The sequence below is a fragment of the Amphiprion ocellaris genome, chromosome 14, assembly GCF_022539595.1.
Source record: "Amphiprion ocellaris isolate individual 3 ecotype Okinawa chromosome 14, ASM2253959v1, whole genome shotgun sequence".
Lineage (NCBI taxonomy): Eukaryota > Metazoa > Chordata > Actinopteri > Pomacentridae > Amphiprion > Amphiprion ocellaris.
This window is the reverse complement of record NC_072779.1, coordinates 29,253,265-29,273,057: the sequence shown is the minus strand read 5'-3', so window position 1 is coordinate 29,273,057 and position 19,793 is coordinate 29,253,265. Positions and strand designations below refer to the sequence as shown.

Genomic DNA, 19,793 nt, shown 5'->3' with positions numbered 1-19,793 from the left:
TGTGGAGTTTGTTGGAATCAGGCTAAAACTTTCTCTGTCAGAGCCATATGAGGTGAATTATTACAGAAACTTTAAAGGTTGACTTTGTGACTCAGATTCCATACCACCGAGGTCACTTGTATATTTTTGCACTCACCAATCAGGAGTTTCCTCTGAGGAAGCGCTGAAATAAAAGCACACATGACTGCCTCGGAAAGTCAAACAAAGTCGCTTGGTTTCTTGACCTTCAGCCTGCAGACAGGGCTTTTTTTTTTTTTTTTTTTTTTAAACAACAACAGGCCTCTTCTGTGTTTCAGATTCCACATAAAGATCAGTTTTAAACCTCTACTAAACTCTGCTAGTAAAATTTTCCCTTAAAGTGGATTTTACACTCGATAACATCTGAAGTTACAGTTAACTGGAGAAGTTATGTAATTGTGTTTTTTACGTTTGGATGAAATGTCTCATATGAAGAACTTGTTATACAGAAATTATAACAATTTTAAGGAATAATAAAATGAAAGTCCTATAAGCAGATTCAGGTCAGCGTGTTTGTGCTGGTGTCATGGTTAGCGTAGCTTAGCATAAAGACTGGAAGTGGATGGAAACAGTGAACATGGTGCAATCCAGAGTCCAAAATTAACACCCAAATGAACAGCCTGTTTGTGTTTTTTAGAAATTCTGCATGAACCACAGTTTGTTTTCTTTGTTTTTCAAAGGCTTTTGTACATTTCAAGGACTTCTGCAAAATACACTTTATCACAAAAAGCAATAATATATGCTTTAAATGAGCACAGAAGCTTATAAGGGCCAATAAAGCCAATAAAAATACAAATAAAACGAAAAAAAGGAAAACCTAGTGGTGTCATTTGCACTGGGGAAACTTTTTGAAGAGGGCACATTTGTTTCTGTCAGCATAAGTTTTAAAAAAAAATCCTGGAAATGGCTTTCATCAATAAATATCACATAACAAATGCTTTGAGAAATGCAATGTAGTTAAATATAGCAGAAACAAATGTGAATTTTCCACACAGTCCTGCACTGTGGATGGAACAGCAGCTTTCAACCAGCTCACTTCCAACCACAGGTTGAGGCCAAAAAACTGGAAAAAATGAAACGGTTCTCACATATTTAAACTTAATGCATCATCTGAGTCATGATTGGTTGAAGTTGACTGATGTACTTTTGAGTTTTTTTAATGTCAAACTTTATTTAAAATAACAAAAACAACACAGCTTACCCCAACATCTAAAGGCCGATCTTTAGCTTAGTGTTGCTCTCATTGTTCTTTTTTATTCTTTATTATTTTGTCGTATTTTAAGGCAGTGATGTTGGATTTTGTTGTCAGCGAGCTTGATGTGATATTGGTGGTTTGTAGTTGTGGATTTGATGCATACAGGTGAGAGTTACTTGTGTGGTTGTTGTTTTGTGTTTTGTGGTTAGTGTTGTAGACTCTGTAGAAGCCAAAGCTGTGTTTTTTATGGGCTGTTATTATCTATTCTGACCTCATAGTGATATGTTAGGCTCTGGACTGTTGGAAATACTTCTAGATGAACCATAGTTAATTGATTTATGTAGAATTAGGCTGCCAGATAAAAATTAGCGATCAGGGGATGTTCTTATCTGTTCGAGCCCAGTGGTACCAACCTGGCAACCTCGCTGTCAGAAATTGTTGTTTTTATATTTTATTTGGGCGCAGAATGAATTGGCGAGAAACAAGTTTTGTCTTTCTGTTAATTAGCAAACTTTACAGGTGTTGTTATCCCTATTATGCATAAATGCACAGCTTTTAAAAGAGACTTATTATTATCCAAGGCACATTTCAAGTTGTTCACATTACATATTGTGTAACCTTGCACATTCTCAATTCATTTGCACATTTCTGCACTCAAAATGTTGTGTCGCTATATGAGGGTGTAGCATCACAGGAGGATAAGTCTGACTTTTTTCACCTTTTAATAAAGTGAGCTTATATAAAGCAATAAATAAGCAAAAAAAGAATGCACTTTGCAAGATGTGACTGATTTTGTTGGTTGTTATTGAAACTATACACTTATTGAAAAAATTATTAGACCACCCTTGTTTTCTTCAATTTCTTGTTCATTTTAATGCCTGGTACAACTAAAGGTACATTTGTTCGGACAAATGTAATGATAACAACAAAAATCGCTGACAAGAGTTTAATTTAAGAGCTGATATCTAGCCATTTTCCATGGTTTTCTGGATAATAACCAAATCACTTAAGGTCTTACATCAATAGCTTTGGTATTGCACTGCCAAAAACAGTGCTTTTAGGATTCCATGTTTTCTTCTCTGTCCGTTTTAGTCACATGATCCACACAGGACTTAGTACTGATTCATATCCATTGTTTCTGATGACTGCAGTCATGCGTCTTGACATGCTCTCCACCAGCTTCTGACATTGTTCTGCTGTCACAGCAGCCCATTCCTGTTGCACAAATTCAAACAAATTTGCTTTGGTTTTGGGCTTGTGGTTCTCCATTTTGTGTTTGATGATTTTTCACAGGTTTTCAGTTGGATTTAGATCTGATGATTGAGCATCCAAGGCATGGTTCCAATGTTCTGGTTTTCCATCCAGGCTTTAACTGACCTTGCCATGTGGTAAGGGACATTGTCTTGTTGGAAAATCCAGTCATTGGAGGCTTTAGGAAAGGGTTTTCCAGCTGATGGAAGAAGACTGTTTTCAAGAGTAGCCCCAAACATGACCTGGTTCATTTGCCCTGTTCCACCCAGACTGAAACTACCCCAGATGGTCACTGATCCACCCCCATGTTTTACTGTAGGGGCAAGACAGTCTGGTTTGTAGCTTCTCCAGGCTTCCTTCTAACCAGTAAGTTGGCTGGAGTGGGCATCAACTGAAAACTGGATTCATTCCTGAAGAGAACCTTAGCCCAATCATCAACAGTCCAATTCTTGTGATCCAAGCAAAGAGTAATCGAGCTTTCCTCTGCCTTTCCTTGATGAAGGGCTTCTTCCTGCCCTGTGTGACTTCAGACCAGCTTCAAGAAGTCAGTTTCCCACTATCCTTGCTGAACAAGTCACATTTCTCCACAGTGCCCAGTCATTTTTAAGGTCCCTGGAGGTCTGACGACGATTCTTGACACAGGAACAGATGAGTGATGGTCATCTGTTGGGGTAGAAAGTCGTTTCCTGCCACGACCAGCTAGCAGTTTGGTAGAACCATGTTTAGCTTGTTTTTTCTTGCTGTAATGAACAGCTGTCTTGGAGATCTTCAGTTTTTTCACTACCTGTCTCTCACTCATGCCAATTTCCAGCAGTGCCAACATGGCTGCCTTTGTGGCTTTGCATAATTCTTTTGTTTTAGGCATGATGTGAGAGCTGACAACTTCTGAACTGTGCTACGGCTTGAATGTAAGCAGGAAACCACTCTAGGCCTTTGCATGTGCAGTGCTGCTGATGACATGAAATGTCCTCTTATAGACCCCGAGAATACAATGAAGCTTAAGTATGTCAAATAGGACATGAAATATTATGTAGTCAGCTGCATCTTTTTGTCTTGTTCATTGTATTCAGCTTATAAACCTTTAGTGGTACCAGGCATTAAAAAGAACAAGAAATTGAAGAAAACAAGGCTGGTCTAATAATTTTGTCCATGACTGTAATTACAAACATAAATTTACAGTGTCACAAATATTCTGTTCTCTCATGCAACACACAAGAAAAAACTCTTTAGTTTTATAACTTTGTTTTAATTTACAACAATTGCTCATTTGGGGCAACAGAATGAGATTAAGAATCATATTTTGTTTCCTCTATGTCAGGAGTGTCAAACATGTGGCTTGCGGGCCAAGACAGAGCCCGCCGGAGCGTCCAATCTGACATGTGGGATGACTTTGCAAAGTGCAAAAATTACAGAGGTGTAAATGAATCCTTACTGTGAAAATATTTAAACACATTGGACATTGTGGAATATAATGTGAGTCAGCAGCTTCAGTACGACTGAGTTTGGTTTGGTGGAACCCTACTGTTGATGCACTGCCACAACTTTTATGCATGTTTTTCTGTATAAATCTTCTGCATTTCCAAGGCAGGTGGATAGTTTAACCTTCTTCCTTAATAGCTACCGCTTTTGTTTGTATGGTGTAGTGTATCTGGATTACTACACAGATGTGTAAATGAATGGGAATTTGAAATAATTTCTAGATCTTGACAAGCTGTAAAATACTATATTGTTCAGTTCCAGATACCTGCGACTGTTTTGTGCTTTTGTAGACACTGAGATCCGTAAGTTGTGATACACAAATGATAAACTGAGGCGTAATATTGTTGAAATTTCTCTTATTTTCCTTAAGAAATTTCAGGTTGTTCGTAATGTTTTGTAAAAAGATAGTTCATTAAATGTGAACATTGTCAGAATGTACATTTTGCACCGAAACAATGGGGAAAAGTTGGAGTTGTCGTTATTGTTATTGGTTATTATGTTATGATTTTACTGGTCCAACCCACTTGAGATCAAATTGAGCTGAATGTGGCCTCTGAACTACAAAGAGTTTGACACTCCTGCTCTACATCAACAGACATTGTATATAGACTCTCCGTATTCAGTGATGTAAAGTAAATACATAAATTTACCCAAGTACTGCACTTAATTACTAATTCAAAGGTATTGAGTAGTATTTTAATTTTTATGTAACTTTGACTCCACGACATTTATCTGCAGTTACTAGTTACAGCAGATTAGGACTTTTACAAACCTATCAGGGCTTGATTAGTGACATAAAGTAAAGTGAATTGTTATGAGATATGAATAATATTCTATGTAAAATAAGTCAGATCAGTTCTATGTCAGTGAGCTACAGTATTAGAAACCTGATTTTGCAACATGCTGTAATAAATAAGATTACTTTTATACTTATGTGAAGGTTTAATTTGGGATTTTTGCTTGTGAATTTTTTTTAGTTTATGGTGTAGCTACTTTTACTTAAATAAGAGATCTGAGTCTTTCTTCCATCACAGTCTGTGGGATTTTATGCTCTCTGGCTGCATCAACAACACAAAAGAAACAAAATTAACACAAGAAATGTGACACTAATCATGTCTTGTCACCTCATTTTTTAAAATTTGACACTTTACCAGCTTTAAACAACAGAAAAAGCCTGTTTAATATACTGTATATGTCAGATATTATATGTGAAATCCTGCTACTCTTTATCTGTGTCTTCACTGACAAGCATTTCTATACTTGTTTTACTTGCAAATTAGTTCATTTTGAATATGACGACTGCGGTGTGACCTTTTTTTATACAAATCTCTGATGTGCATCCTTCCTGTAAGAACAAACCGTGAAGCTGATTCTGTTTCATTAAACAAACAACACACTTATCTGTGGATTTTTTTTTTTTTTAACTGAAGCCTGAACCACAGAAACGGGGTGTTGTTGCCTGGCAACATTTGTGCCAACTCCAGCAGTGGTTAGGTCACATCTTGGACGTCATTCAAGTGTTTCTCAGTGAGAGGAATTCAGTTTGAGCAGCCTTCGAGGTTTCTGCTAACTTCTGTGATATTTTACATATTCTCCAACCTGCCTCAACGTCCGGCTCCGTCTTGCTGAGTTCATGCAGCACAGTTTGGTAGCATTAAACTCTCAGGCCTATAAAGGAAGATGAACGGTTTATTACAGTTTGGTTGTTATTTAAACAGAAACGTGGCTAAAAATAGGTTCAGTGTAGCAAGAGACTAAGACAGACAGGTTACTCGCAAAGAGAAAACAAAAGCAAACAGTGAAATTGTGGCACAAACTGCTGGTTGTAAACATTGTTCACAGTTTATAGACAAGTTTCCTCATTCAAACCTACAGCAGCTGAGTGCTTATAGTTTCTCTGTGCAGTGAGGCGTTGTCACTTTGTTTTATCTCTGACTGCTGCAGATAATCTGGAAGATGTTGGTTTGTTTACAGCGTGTCGGTCTGATCATCTGACTGCTTGTTTTTCGACCCTGGATGCATAATTCTAGCGATGGTTTTGTGCAGCAATCTTCATAATATGCAGAAAAAAACATCCATGTAGTTGATCTTTAGCTATGAAGAATTCTCAGGCTTTTTTTGTGCAACACCAACAAGAAGAAGAGACTTAAGACAGTGTGTGCCATTATTCTCATCTATCCTACAAATACAAAATTATTGAGGTTTTGTGACTAATTTTCAGGTACAAATGTGACACATTCTGCCCAGAATTCAAATTCTGTATTTATTAAAGAGTGTATGAGGTATTTGTCTGAGACTTCCCTTTAATGCAATCTGTGATGGTCAGTTTTATATTAACCAATATTAATAGAGAAGCCATAGTCAAGGTTGTAGTAGTTATGAATTTGATGCAAATGAATCACTGTAAATGGTTTAATTGGGCTGATACAATCCAGACAACTCAAGATTAATAAGTAAAAAAGTTCGAAGGGCAGTGAAGCGAGTTCATTTTTCACCGTGATGCAGCGGATGTTCCTTCCAGCTGATTCCATCCAGATATTCGCTCCACAAACTTGCTCAGCATACATCCTTTTTCTGTTTTCTCCCCGTCTGTGGGCTCATGCTTTCTGCAGTCTGGTAGTTGGAGTTAGTTTCAAACCAAAAGAAGAAGAAGACAAAGTGAGTTCATGTGTGCAGATCAGAGCTCTAGACTAACTTTTCACATTAGTTGCAGTGGTGCACCTGAACTGATCATGATGCTGCCACCACCATGCTTCACAGTTGGGATGATGAGTTTCTCATGACCTTCAGTGTTTGGTGTCCAAAATACAAAATATCTAGTCTGATGGCAAAACGCTCTATTTTGGTCTTATCAGACCAATGAAAAAAAAAACTCTGAATTTGCTTTTCAAGGTGGTGTGTCTTCCAGCTCATTAAAAACAGCAATATTTACATGTTAACAAGGGAAAATGAAAGGATTTTCATCATAGACACCAGAAAATCTGATGAGTGTCAAAAACTCTGTGTAATACATTGTAAGTGTTAGCATTATTTTTTTCCATTCACATTAATCATTTTTTAACACGTTGTGTGACTGATTGTAGACAGGAATAAAGGCACTGGATGGACTTTTGTACATTTCATCTGTTCTTTTTCATAAGGATGGTCTGAGACTTAAAGTTAGTAAAAGATTGCTCTTACTTGACTCTATCATAAGCAGCTGTAAGTCTTGTTGCTGCTGAAAACGGTGCAGGTTCTTGCAGACATTGAGCTCATTTAGTGCTTTAATCAGTAACATTGATACTCTGACAGCAAAAGCTCTGCTCCCGGTCACGCTTTGGCTGTACTCTCTGCAGTAAATGCTCTGCATAATGTTGGCTGCTTGATCGTATCTCAGTGCCTCGCATGCGTTGGCAGAGGTTACAGTTTTTACTGATGTTCCCTAAACGTCTTACAGGCATCCGTAGAGGCTGTACACAGAGAAGCCTCTAGTCTCCATTCAGTTACAGCAGTGCAAAGACACCATCTTGGCATTTACAAAACTTTAGTTGACAATTTTTACCATTGTAAGACATTTAATTAGCCAAACAGCTAATTGAGTAATCGAGAAATATAAAACAATCTTTATTTCCAGCGATATTATAATTACTCCACCCAAATGTTGCCTGGATGATGTTACAGATAATCAAGAGATGTGACTGATAAAGACTGACAGTGAACAATGTAAATAAGTGTAGCCTAGTTTGCAGTATTGTGGTAAAGTTTGCAGTAATGGCTGAGTTTGGTTTGGTGCATGGTAGGCTGAGGTATCCATGGTTACTGTTGGCTGGTTAGCTGGCTTAGCAGTCATCAAATTGAAATTAAAGTGATGATGCTACTTAGTATCACTTGCCTTTCCACTATGGCTAAGGGAATTAAGGAAAGCAGCCATGATGTGTGTTATCTGCTAATATACTGGTACATTGTAGAGCCACAGCAGCAGCTCAGGTCAGCTGATCATGTAAAAAGCCCACTGAAGCTCACAGTACAAATCAGTTTGGGAGTTTCTTTGAGGTGAGTCATTTTTCCCTGCTGCACCGCTACACAGGATCATTGGTTTCCCACCTGCCAAATCCCTCTTTAGCCCTCTGAAAGGTTCTGGTTTCTAGACATTTAATTTGCTCCGGTCACATTTTTACTCACTTGAGGCTCATTTTTCACTGCTATATAAAATCCTGCACCTCTATGGACACAGCACAACCATGAATAGAAGTAGAGAGAACTCAGAAATGGCTTTAATGCAGTAAAGCAGCAGGGATGGAATAGCAGTTTCTGGGCTCCGGATGTTCGGCCCCGATTAATGACGAATATCCGAATATTCGGTTCGGTTCGTAACGTCCGACGGGGGAGGGGCGAGCTGAATATTAGGATCGGTGTGCATATCCTAATGTCCGACAGGCGAATTGACGAGATGAATACCGATTGCGCGACATCGTCTGGAGGGAGGAGGGGGATGGAATACGAATATTTGGGTCTCAAAATAAATATTCGGGCACCACCGTCATGACCGAATATTCGGATATTCGGGTCCAGCCCTATAAAGCAGTTGAATAGGCAAAAAAATAGACCAAAACAAAAGCTTTGTTTGACTTTGTGTTTTACAAAGACTGAAAAAACACTGTAATCAACATGTACAACATTTTGTACCAATACTGGAGAAAGTCACTTTACATGCTATAGATGCTTAATCTCTTAAATTGTTTTATTTGTATATTTTTTTTGCACTCTACAAAGGTATTTCATCATGCTGAATATATCATCCTACAACTTGCTGCTCTATACACATATATGTTTATTTGCATTGTATATATTTTTAAACCAGGGCTGCACAGTAGCTTGGTGGTTAACACTTTCGCCTTGCAACTAGAAGATCCCTGGTTCGCCTTCCTGGTATATTTCTGCATGGAGTTTGCATGTTCTCCCTGTGCATGCGTGAGTTTTCTTAATTCTAAATTGTCCGTAGATGTGAATGTGAGTGTGATTGTTTGTTCTCTATAAGTAGCCTTGTGATAGATTGGTGACCTGTCCAGGGTGTCCCAGTCAGCTGGGATAGGCTCCAGCCCCCTGAGGATTAAGTGGTGTATAGATTATGGATGGATGGATATTTTTGAGCCATACTGCATTTATTTTATTGCTCAAATGTTTTATTCTCTTCTTAATCTCTCTTGTTGCCTCCTGATCCCTGGCAGTTTCTGGATATTTTTTTAGCCTAATTTTTCACTGCAATATACAGTCCTGCACCTCTATGGAATCAGCACAACCGTGACAAGAAGTAGAGAGAACTCAGAAATGTATTTTGTCCAGCTTAACAAAGTTATACATCTTAGAAGAAGAAATTTAATAAAAGGCCTTTTTTTCTTCTTTAGTTTACAAAAAATTGCCGGAAAAATGGTGATTCTACATATAATAGACATTTTACTGTTTACATTTTTAGTTTGATTACATATTTGTTTCTTTGTCACATGATTGTTGGTTGCAGCTGAGTCGAACATGGCTTCTTGGTTGCCCAGAAAAGTGCAGAATTTTTAGTTTTTTTTACAAGTTCTTTGTAAAAGGAAAACAAAAAACCCTATTCTGATTAAAAAATAAATTAAAGATCACAATTGTATGCGCCCAGGCAGCTCAACTGTTTGACTTGGTGACCCATAAGCAGGGGCTATAGTCGCCAATGCAGCGTCCTGGGTTTGATTCCAGCTCATGGCCCTTTGCTGAAGGTCTTCCCCCCATTCTTGTCTCTACTTTCCTGTGTACCTCTCGACTAACCTAGCTAGTAAAGCCAACAAAAGGCCAAAAAAATAACTTAAATAAAAATTACAATTGTAAGCTGACGACGTTGTCGTCACACACGATTTGTTCAAAGACCATCGGACAGTTACAAATAATTTTTACTCTGCCAAGGAACACGATGGAGTTATGTGACGATCTGTGTGCGTATTTCTGTGCACAACATTACTCAAAAATGGAGTAACGGATTTGGATGAAATTTTCAGGGAAGGTCAGAAATGACACAGGGACCACCTCATTAGATTTTGGCAGTGATGCAGCTTATAGTCTGGATCCACATATTAAACATTTCTGTATCATTGCGAGATAGTGGCACGGCGTCACTGTAACTATGACAACAAGTGAATGCTACATCAACTGCCTGCTGATGATCACATGATTGCGAACTTATCGAAAATGACACAAGGAACAATTAATTAAATTGTGGGGGTGTTTCCGTGTCCCATCAATTCCCGCTGCCTGCTATATATTTGGGTCACGCGATTCGGTGTCCATACATAACGTACACATGCATAACACACGCCTGTGCTCAGCGCAAGGTCATTTTGTTTGTGGGTACATCTATATTAAATGGCCACATTCTATGTGGCCGTGATTTCTGATCATCCAACCATAATAAACAAATGCTGCATTTATACAAAAATATGCTGCATTTCTGACAATGCCATATGGAGTAATGAACAGCCTTGGTGGAGTACTGCGCTTTTTGAGTACTTTTAGCCCTATATCATTACACTTCCACCTCCGTGCTTCACTGTCAGGACTATACATTCACTGTGGCAGTCCTGGTCAGGACAGGCACAAAACAACCACGAATACATGCCAAAAAACCCACAAACTAAATCTGTTTTTGCTCATTTCTTTCAGTAACCAACTTTAGGCATCAATATTTGGGAATATGTAATAATTTCATGTCACAAAGAGACAAAATGTTCACAGAGACACACAAAATGATCAAAACATCATACCAAACAATGAAAACAAGACAAAAATGACACAAAGCAAGAAAAACAAGACACAAAATGCCACTACAGGTGTCACAGTCTAAACACAAAATCTGGTTGCTGTGCATTTTCTCTACAACCAACTTTGAGCATCAGTATTATGGATTGTATCCTAGTTTAAACAGCAAAACTGCAGTTCAGTGTCCATGACATAGAGTCATAGAGCTCTTCACTGGTGCCCTGGATGTGTTTCTATTTTCTGATAACTCAACAGGGAAAACTTGAAAAAGTGCATTTTGGGTAACCTTTCAAGGATCCTGTCTGCTTATATAGTTACAGGCTGTAATTTTTTAAATCATTTTTTAATTTAAAAAGCATGCCTTTCAAAGCTGCTGGTGGATTTTGGGATTTAGAGTGTTAATAGTGAGAATGGCTGCATTTAGCTGATTATTAACCTCCATATCATCACCACCTTCAGCTGCTGGATGTACTGACACTACTGAAGGTCAGTCTGGGAGCTGGTAATGTGGTGAACAGTGGAAAGTACGTAAATGTGTCTGCTGAGGTCCTGCAGAGAGTTTAGGATGCAGTCAGAATATAATGACGGGCTTTTCAGATAACGTTAAGTCAGTCAGATGATGTATTTCAGTGGGACAAGAGTTTCTCTCAGCTTAAATACTACTAAACCTTCCAGACTCCTTCATTTCTTTGTTTGTCTTTGCTTCAAATAGCATTAATTAGGCACCGGGCCTCAATCTGGGATGCGTGATAAACCTGAATGTCTGCAGCGCTTCTGCTCTTTGTCACACGGTTTTGCTGATGTGTGTGTTTTCCCGCCTCTCCGCCCTCGACCCCGTCAGGAAGCGGTGACATCACTGTGAAACAATGTCCAGCCGGCTGCAGGCTTTTCCCGACCGACACCGAGGCTGGTGACACATCAGGGCAAGACGGCTAAAAACCGCACAGAGTCCACGTACAGTAGAAGTGCTTACTCATTCTGTCGTCTATAGCACTGTAACCTGACTCAGTAAAGCACCTTTACATGACATTATAATTTAAAGCCAGAGAGGTTTGTGGTTTTTTTATCCAACATGTTAATTTTTCACACTCCACATGCATTCTTGCAGGATTCTAAAATGTTTTACAGCCCTTGTTGAGCTTCTCGATTAGATTATTTCTGGGAGTTCACAGGCTTATATTGAATTTAGATGTTTACAGTCGGAACCAAGTGATGTCAGATGAAAATGTGCAGTGATTTATTAATGGAGCAGACATGATTAACCAGCGGAGTTAGTGTTTACTTAGAAGTCTGGTGAGTTAATCCCGCTAATGATTATTGTCTGTGTACTGACAGCCACATATCTGTGTTTAGTATCGTCCAAACCGTTGAAGGAGGATTCTGGTTTATTCCAATCTGCCTTATTTCCCATTAATGTGGCCACTGCAGCTCTGTGGGTCTTCGTTGTTGTAGAAATTGAGGGAAAGGAAGAGTCACACAGAACATCTTGTGAATGGTGTTTCTTAGGGCAGTTCGATTAAATTCCCTGCAGTCTTGACTCAAAGCAAACACCAAACCAATCATTTTATTAACTGCATTACTGATCTTCACTCACACTGAATAAAAGTAGTCTTTTAAAAAGTAGATTTTTTTTAGCAGATTTAAATAATTCCTTTTATCATTATTTATTTTACATTTTTATAATCAGCATGTAAAATCTAATTTTCTGGTAATTGTTAAAGAAAAAAATACTATCTGTGTAATTACAGATTATTTTATGTGTACACTGTGCACTTTGTTTTGTTATTAAAAAAGATAGTGTGTGTGTATATATATATATATATACATACACATGTGGATTTGCTCTGTTAAATTGCAGAAAATATTTAGTACAATAATACAATAGTACAATAATAAGGTTCATAATAAAATATTTGAACTTGTAAAAGACATGAAAGTATTTACATATATATGCTGTTAGTGCCACTTTTTTCAAATTTACATATTTTTTGAACCATTTTAAACAGATTTTTTTGTGTGGCCTGCTGTCTCTAATACTGTCACAATATAAACTTCCATTTCTTTTGTGTCTTCTTGCCATCGTTTTGCAATCTGTAAACATATAGACACAAACCATTTTTTTCTGGTTTGGTTCAAACCTTCCAATTTGAGTGAACACATATCAGAAAGTTATTCAGCCTTAACTTGTCCACAAACCAGAATGAAAGAATAAACTGGTGCTTGCATCAGCTGGCAGGTGTCCTGGATGGAGATCTAATGCAGCTGCCCGTTCCCAGTGGCTCGTTTCTGTGTTTTCAGTCAGACTGAAAACAAATGTTTACAATGATTCATGTAAAGATTATCTTTTATTGGAAAGCTGCTGGGAGTAGTTCGTTGACATGATCCTCATTTTGCCAAATCCCAAGAACAAAGGTGAAGAATGCAAAGTTAGTGTGACAATTAGAGCCACAATAATGGGAAATAAATGATAAACTAGAATTAAAACAGGTCAAGAAGTGGCACTGATGCACTGCTGCCTCCTTTGTGTTTGACATGTATGTTGTAAGTGATTTTGTCTTACTATACAACATCCTGTAGCTGTTTGTATCCCTAAAGCTCCAAAATGTGTATCAATCTGCAGCTAAAAATAGTCCCTGACAAATGTACTTTTTTAAATGAAAGGAAATAACTTAACTGTTTCATGTAACTTTTTATTTTCTGCATCTTCAGTAGGAAGCAGTGGGCTTGGAGCTGAGAGCCACAGACAGAGTAGAGAAAGTTTAGAGAGAAACAGACTAATGCAGATTAAGATTAACTAATTTGAGTTTTTTTGGATGGCTTCGTTCAGAATTCAGCTTTGGAAGTAATTATAATCTGTAAAGTGCAATTCAGAAAATTTGCACCAATACAAAATCTGTCACTTTCTAAAACAGGACATTAGTTAAGATGAACTTAACTGATCACTAATTGGGGAAATTTACAAGTGAAATTGACAGTTCAGCCATCTTTGGTGGTTCTTGTCCAATGGATTGGGATTGAAAAGCAATTTATCGATCATATTCAAGGTTTTTATTTACCATTTGTTGCATGAACAGACAGTCTAGGCACATTGGAATTCTTTTGCAGGGCTCTCTTAGAGTCGAGTAAAAAAAATAAATAAACACCAATCAAAACAGGAAGTACAGAAATTTCCGAAACAAAACACTCTATAAGAGCCATAAAAGATAAAATACAAAAATATGCTACATGAATCTGAATGCTAAAAGGAATTAGTCATGTACTAACAATTGACCAGGCATATGTAGGATGTTGGTGTAATATATTCAAGAACTAGAGCAGGAAATGCATGCGTGATTGTGCACACTGATTGTGGAATTAGTTTTGTCCAGTTTAAAAGAAAAAAACAAGCAACAACCTCTTCCATGATTCACTGATAATGTTGTGTCCATCCCATATATGATCCGCACACATCCGAATATATATATATATATATATATATATATATATATATATATATATATATATATATATATATATATATATATATATATATATATATATATATATTAGTTACAGACGCTCCCAAACATAGAGGTGTGAAATTCATTGTTTCTCACACTTTGATCCCGGTGCATTAATTAAGAACAACAATCAAGGAGCTGCATCAGAGATTTTTATTTACACTCGCAAGAAAAAATGACCTGTAAGCCAATCAGAAGTACTTTTGATTAATTGTTGTGGCTCAATGATGAGAAGAAAGTTAAATTATGACGACGGGGTCTGTGTTACTGTCAGTTAATTTGTATTATTTGTATTTGTATCATTTTTAAATAAACCTTTAAAATATAAACTAATATTTGATGTACTGAACTTTAATGTAAAAGGAGATTAGTTTCTTCTAGGAACTCACTGGATTTACAGTAAACCTGATTATCAGTTAAAGTTAAGTCAAAGATAATATAGTGTTTTTTCATCCAGCCTGCTGCTTTCATAATAAACACTGAGCTCTTCTATATTTGGACTTTTAGCTTCACTCTTGTTGGACTTCCAGTTCTCCGGCTCTCTGGAACTAAGTCCTTTGCTGTTATCATCCCAGAGGAATTGTCTGGTATTTTTGGCATCTGAGACCCAAGTTGATCGCTGCATGTTGTTTTTTTTGTTTTGTTTTTTTTTTTTTTGTCCTACTTTGATAACTGAGCAGCAAGTTATGAAAGTCTGAGCAGCGGACGTGTAAAAGAAAAGATTCTCTTTTATCAGACTGAGAGTGAAAACGACATAACACTGCTTCAGGTTTAAACGAAAGATGAAGGAACGAAACTGTTGTTAAAATGCATCCTGCCACCATTTTCAGAAGATTTCTGAAGACAGCACACTCAACAAAGAATATGAATTGTGATTACATTAGTGATGTATCGCATCAAATTTGATAAAGTTGCTGCTGAGAAGTTTAAAAAAGGTTTAATAACTTCAGAGAGACTGACTCATTGGAGTCAGATGTTATTTAATCTCTAATTTACAGTTTAGATTTAGCAGAAATAGAAAAAACACACGGAAATTTACTGTGCATTTCTGAATTCTCTGATGTGTCGCTGCTCCATGGTTCAGTTTGGGTTCACGTGTAGCTTTTACTGACTAATTCAGAGGATCACATGACTATGACAAGTGTCACTGCATCTACATGATCTACACGTTTTCTAATCTAAAAATTAATGTAAAATCTCCACTGGTGACTGCACCTTTAGGTGATGCAGAACTCATTAAACTGTTACCATACAAAATGGACAAATATTACAAAGTATAATTGGTTTGCTGTGAATAAAAATCTGAATACGTCAGGATGAAGTTTTTGTTTGTCAGTGAAAAAGAGCTATATGATGCTGGTGTTGTTAGATTGTGGTAGGTTTTTTTTTTTATTGAAGTTCCTACTGTTGCTCTGCAGTCTAAAATAGACATTCAGATGATTATAAAAACTCTGACCACCAGATTCGTAAGACGTTATTTCTCTCAGTCAACATAAAAAATGACCAGCTGTAGTCGATCTAACACGCTCTCTCACAATAACACTCTCACTACACTGATATTACAGTATTTTATATTTTTTATATTTTATGTTAGACTTTACATGCAATTAACCACTGAGACTTTAGCAGTAGCTGCTGCTGTTGACTCCGGTGCTTTATTGCAGTGTTTTATATTGTGTGCAATGGTTTTAAGTTGGACTTAATGTTTTTTAGATTCAAAAACTTCATATATATATATATATATATATATATATATATATATGGATGGATGGATGGATGGATGGATATATATAGATACATATATATATATATATATATATATATATATATATATGGATGGATGGATGGATGGATGGATATATATAGATACAGATATATAGATAGATATAGATATGTCTTTTTGTTTGGAATACATGGAGGAGGAATTGCACTCCAAATATATTGTATTGTATTCAATTGTATCCTGGATATAATGACAAGATAAAGATACAAAAATCCTTTTTAAAGACATAAATAAACCAACTGCTGACCAACAGTGCAGGTTTGCATTATTTAGAAATGGGACAGTTATTTTTTCATTTTTTATGACTAATGTCTTCAAATATCATCTGATTTTGGTAATTTATTCTTTCTTGCAAAAAAATATGGTGAATATTTTAAAGCGCCAACTATTCATAGATTCTAGTGTGTGCAGTTATTAATTGCCAAATGAATTTGATCATTTGGTAGTTTGGCAGTGAAGGGGGCAATTACTTTTTCACAAAGGTCAAGATGGGCTAGACAGCATTTTTCTTTTAATAACCTGCTTTTTCTTGGGTTATCTTTTTCTTACATTAAAATTAATTTGATGATCTCAAACATTTAAGCGTAACAAATATACAAAAATAGAAGCTTTCTGTAGAGAGGCAAATACTTTTGCATGGCTCTGTATAAACCTTTGGAGTTAATTCTGCTGAAAGCTTTTATGGAGGTTGTGTTCCACCTGATCTTGTGGACCAAACTTTAAATAAATGGCTCACATCTTGAGCTGAAAGCTGAATTCCTCCCTCTTATCTTGCACTTGTGCTTCTTCAGCTGCCACCCACTGAGCAGGATGCAGTTTGTTCTTGTCTTATCAGCTGCTAATCTCCTCAAACTACAGCGAGGAGGTTCCCTAAGTGGGCCTTCGAATTTCAAGGTTACCTCCATAAAACTCTGCTGTTTAGCACAACTTCACCCCTTTTTGTCTGCAATTGAATCTGCATGTTTAGTCTAGTTCATTTTGCAGCCCAACATAAAGGAAAGTAATACAATTTGCGTGAATCTGATGCCTCAACATTTAATTTCTCCACCATGAGGATAGTTCAGAGAGAGGGCTGTTTGCTCTGGGAGCTCGGCTGAAGTTTCCTCGGTCTTCTGTCTTCCCTCAAAGACACCTCCTTCCTCCTCCTCCTTCCCGTCGCCCTCCTCTGTTTCTTTCCCAGCCTTCTCCCACATTCAGGAAACTGAAGCCGAGCCAAAAGCCCTAGTCGCTGTTTCCGGGAATCTGTCCCACAAAGCCACAGCATAGTAAGTTGGCTCTGACGTGGGAGCCATTGTTAAAAGCCCAGGGCCCCCATTGTCCGAGGGAGGAACAGCAGCACAAACAAAACCCCCTCTTGTGGAACGAGTGGGAGGAGCTGGAGGGGGGATGAGGAGCGAGAACCTCTGCTATTAATATATGAACTCCCACCTACCACTCCTGCTCCCAGAGGGACCCGTCAGTAACACAAATACCAAGAAACAGGGAGTGCAGTGGGTTTGTTGATGCGGTTTTTAATGGAAGATTTATCCAAAATTAGACATCAACAACACTGATGTTCCACTAATGGATGGATGTGGCTGAAGATGGATGCAAGAATCAGCAGCCAAGTTTTTGATTTTTATGCCCATTTTAAAGACTTAGAAAGGGTTAATAGAAATGGCAAAATGTCCTTAATTTAGCATAAAAGGTTGTTGTTGATGTTTTAGAAAAATAGTTAATACCTGCCAAAATGTAGTCACTTGGTCCTTGTGCCATTTCTGACCTTTCCTGAAAATTTCATCCACATCCGTTAGTCCATTTTTGAGTAATGTTGCTACAAGACAAACAGACGGACAAACATACGCTGATCGTCACATAACTTTGCCGTTCCGTGGCGGAGTAATTAGTTTATCCATAGCAGTTAATGGGAACAAACCTAAATTGTTTTTTCTTTCATCACAGTTTTTGGGGGCATTTAAAGATTTTGCTTCAAATTTGCTTGACAGTTATATAGAAACTAGAGTAATCCTTGAGCAATGAATTACATAATTAACTCAACCAGCTCATTGGTTGATAGTATACAAAATGAATGTTACAACTCTGCTTTCTCAATCTCATCACCTAAAATATATTTATTTATCTCAGATTTTGCAGATCAAGTGTAAATACTTAGTTTCATAAGCATCAAGGTTAAGAATTTCTTGGGGTTTCATCTTTTTACTGATAAGTCACTTTAGTCTCAGTCATGTTCTGCTTTGAGTCATGCCACTAAAAACATTCTTCAGGTTTCTGATCACCTGCACATCTTTGACTCTTAAACTACAGTTTTTATTTCCATGTGCATGAAAACATATCAGTTAGATTCAGGTTTTCTCATCAAGGATTTGAGGCCCAACAGACCTGCTGAATCTCAGTCTTTCCCATGAAATATTTAGTAGTTTTTATGCCAGTGTGCTGGAGACAATCGAAGTTTGTCCGTCCTACTTTGAAATGTGATTTCTCTTGAAGGCATGAAGGGAGTTTCTTCAAATTTAGCTCAGGTTTTTTTCTGCATGTCACTGTGACCTCACAAAATATGTTTTTGACTGTAACTTGAGAATTTATGCTTTAATTATGACAAAATTCCGCATAAATGACTAATAGGGTGAAGTGATGACATTTTATTTCCCAAAGGTCGAAGGCTATCTTCACTTTGATAGTATATTGTTCTGCACAAACACTGTTTGGCCTTCATTCAGCATCGTAGCTCAGTAACAGACAGAGACATTGTGACCATATTTCATGTCTGGCTGGACACTGATGTGGTGTGTCTAAACCTTAGTGGGTGTTTATTAAAGTCTTCATCACATGTATTATGAGAGTCTGGACAGATGTGTATGTAAACTGCAATTTAAGTAGCTGGCAGAGCTGCAAAATGGTAATTCTAGTTAATAAGAGGCTTGAGTTTCGCTCACCTTCTGCTTTGCATCAGTTCATAAAAATGTTATTTAGTTTTATCATCTACTCGTTATTCTTAGACTGCTGCTCTGTGCATGAAAACAAGGTTTCTGGAATTTTCATTTTTTCCTCACGAAACATGTTTTGCAACCTTCATTGCACTGTCTTGTTCTTCCTTCCTGACTTTGCGAGCACACTGGTACATTTTAAAGCAGCTGTTGATGTGTGGACAAGTGAGAGAAATTAACAGGAATATTTAGCATAAGATACAAACAAACTAAGAACCCACTTATCAAACCTCTCAGGTCATTTGCAGGACATCAGAAAGTCTCCCATCTCACCAATTACATATATATTCTTTGCTTCACCTTGTGAATGAACAAAATTTGCTGCTGTAGATCAACATGGAACAATTTATAGATGTTTTTATACAGTGCAAGAGATAAAACTTTAGACACTGTAGTGTTTTTTGGACATTGGCGGTCATCTTACATGCTGCCTCACTCATCTTACGAGGGATAAAACAAGAGATTTACTGCACAAAACATCCATATGGCATTAGATTTGTTGCATCTCAGTCAGTATTATTAAATGTAAAGACAACTTGGTTCTGATTGACCAGTCAAAAGTAGGGCTGACTTTTTAAGGAATGTAAGTTTCAGAAAGAAAAATTATTAAACTGACGTAACATATTTCACTTCTACCTACAATTCAGGCATGTTTTCCTTTGTTCTTACATTAATTTTGGCATTTTTGATTATATCTCATCACAGATGTATAATAACATTATTAATACCAAAATATTCTGTGTTTCTAGCCCTCTACAGTGGGACAATTTCGTGAATTCTTTCCAGAATCAGAATCAGCTTTAATGGCCAAGTACGTA

At 37.2% G+C, this 19,793-nt stretch overlaps 1 protein-coding gene across 3 annotated transcripts in view; it reads left to right on the top strand.

Moving 5' to 3' along the window:
* Positions 1-19,793, top strand: part of arhgef12b (Rho guanine nucleotide exchange factor (GEF) 12b) — a 63,143-nt gene that overhangs the window by 1,518 nt on the left and 41,832 nt on the right. Inside the window, exon 2 of one of the 3 annotated variants that reach the window (XM_055017375.1) lies at positions 19,725-19,786. The exons of the other annotated variants lie outside the window; for them this stretch is intronic. Coding sequence (XP_054873350.1) covers positions 19,779-19,786 — 8 coding nt within the window. The 5' untranslated portion in view covers positions 19,725-19,778. The remainder of the gene's footprint in view (positions 1-19,724; positions 19,787-19,793) is intronic. 3 annotated transcript variants of the gene reach the window in all.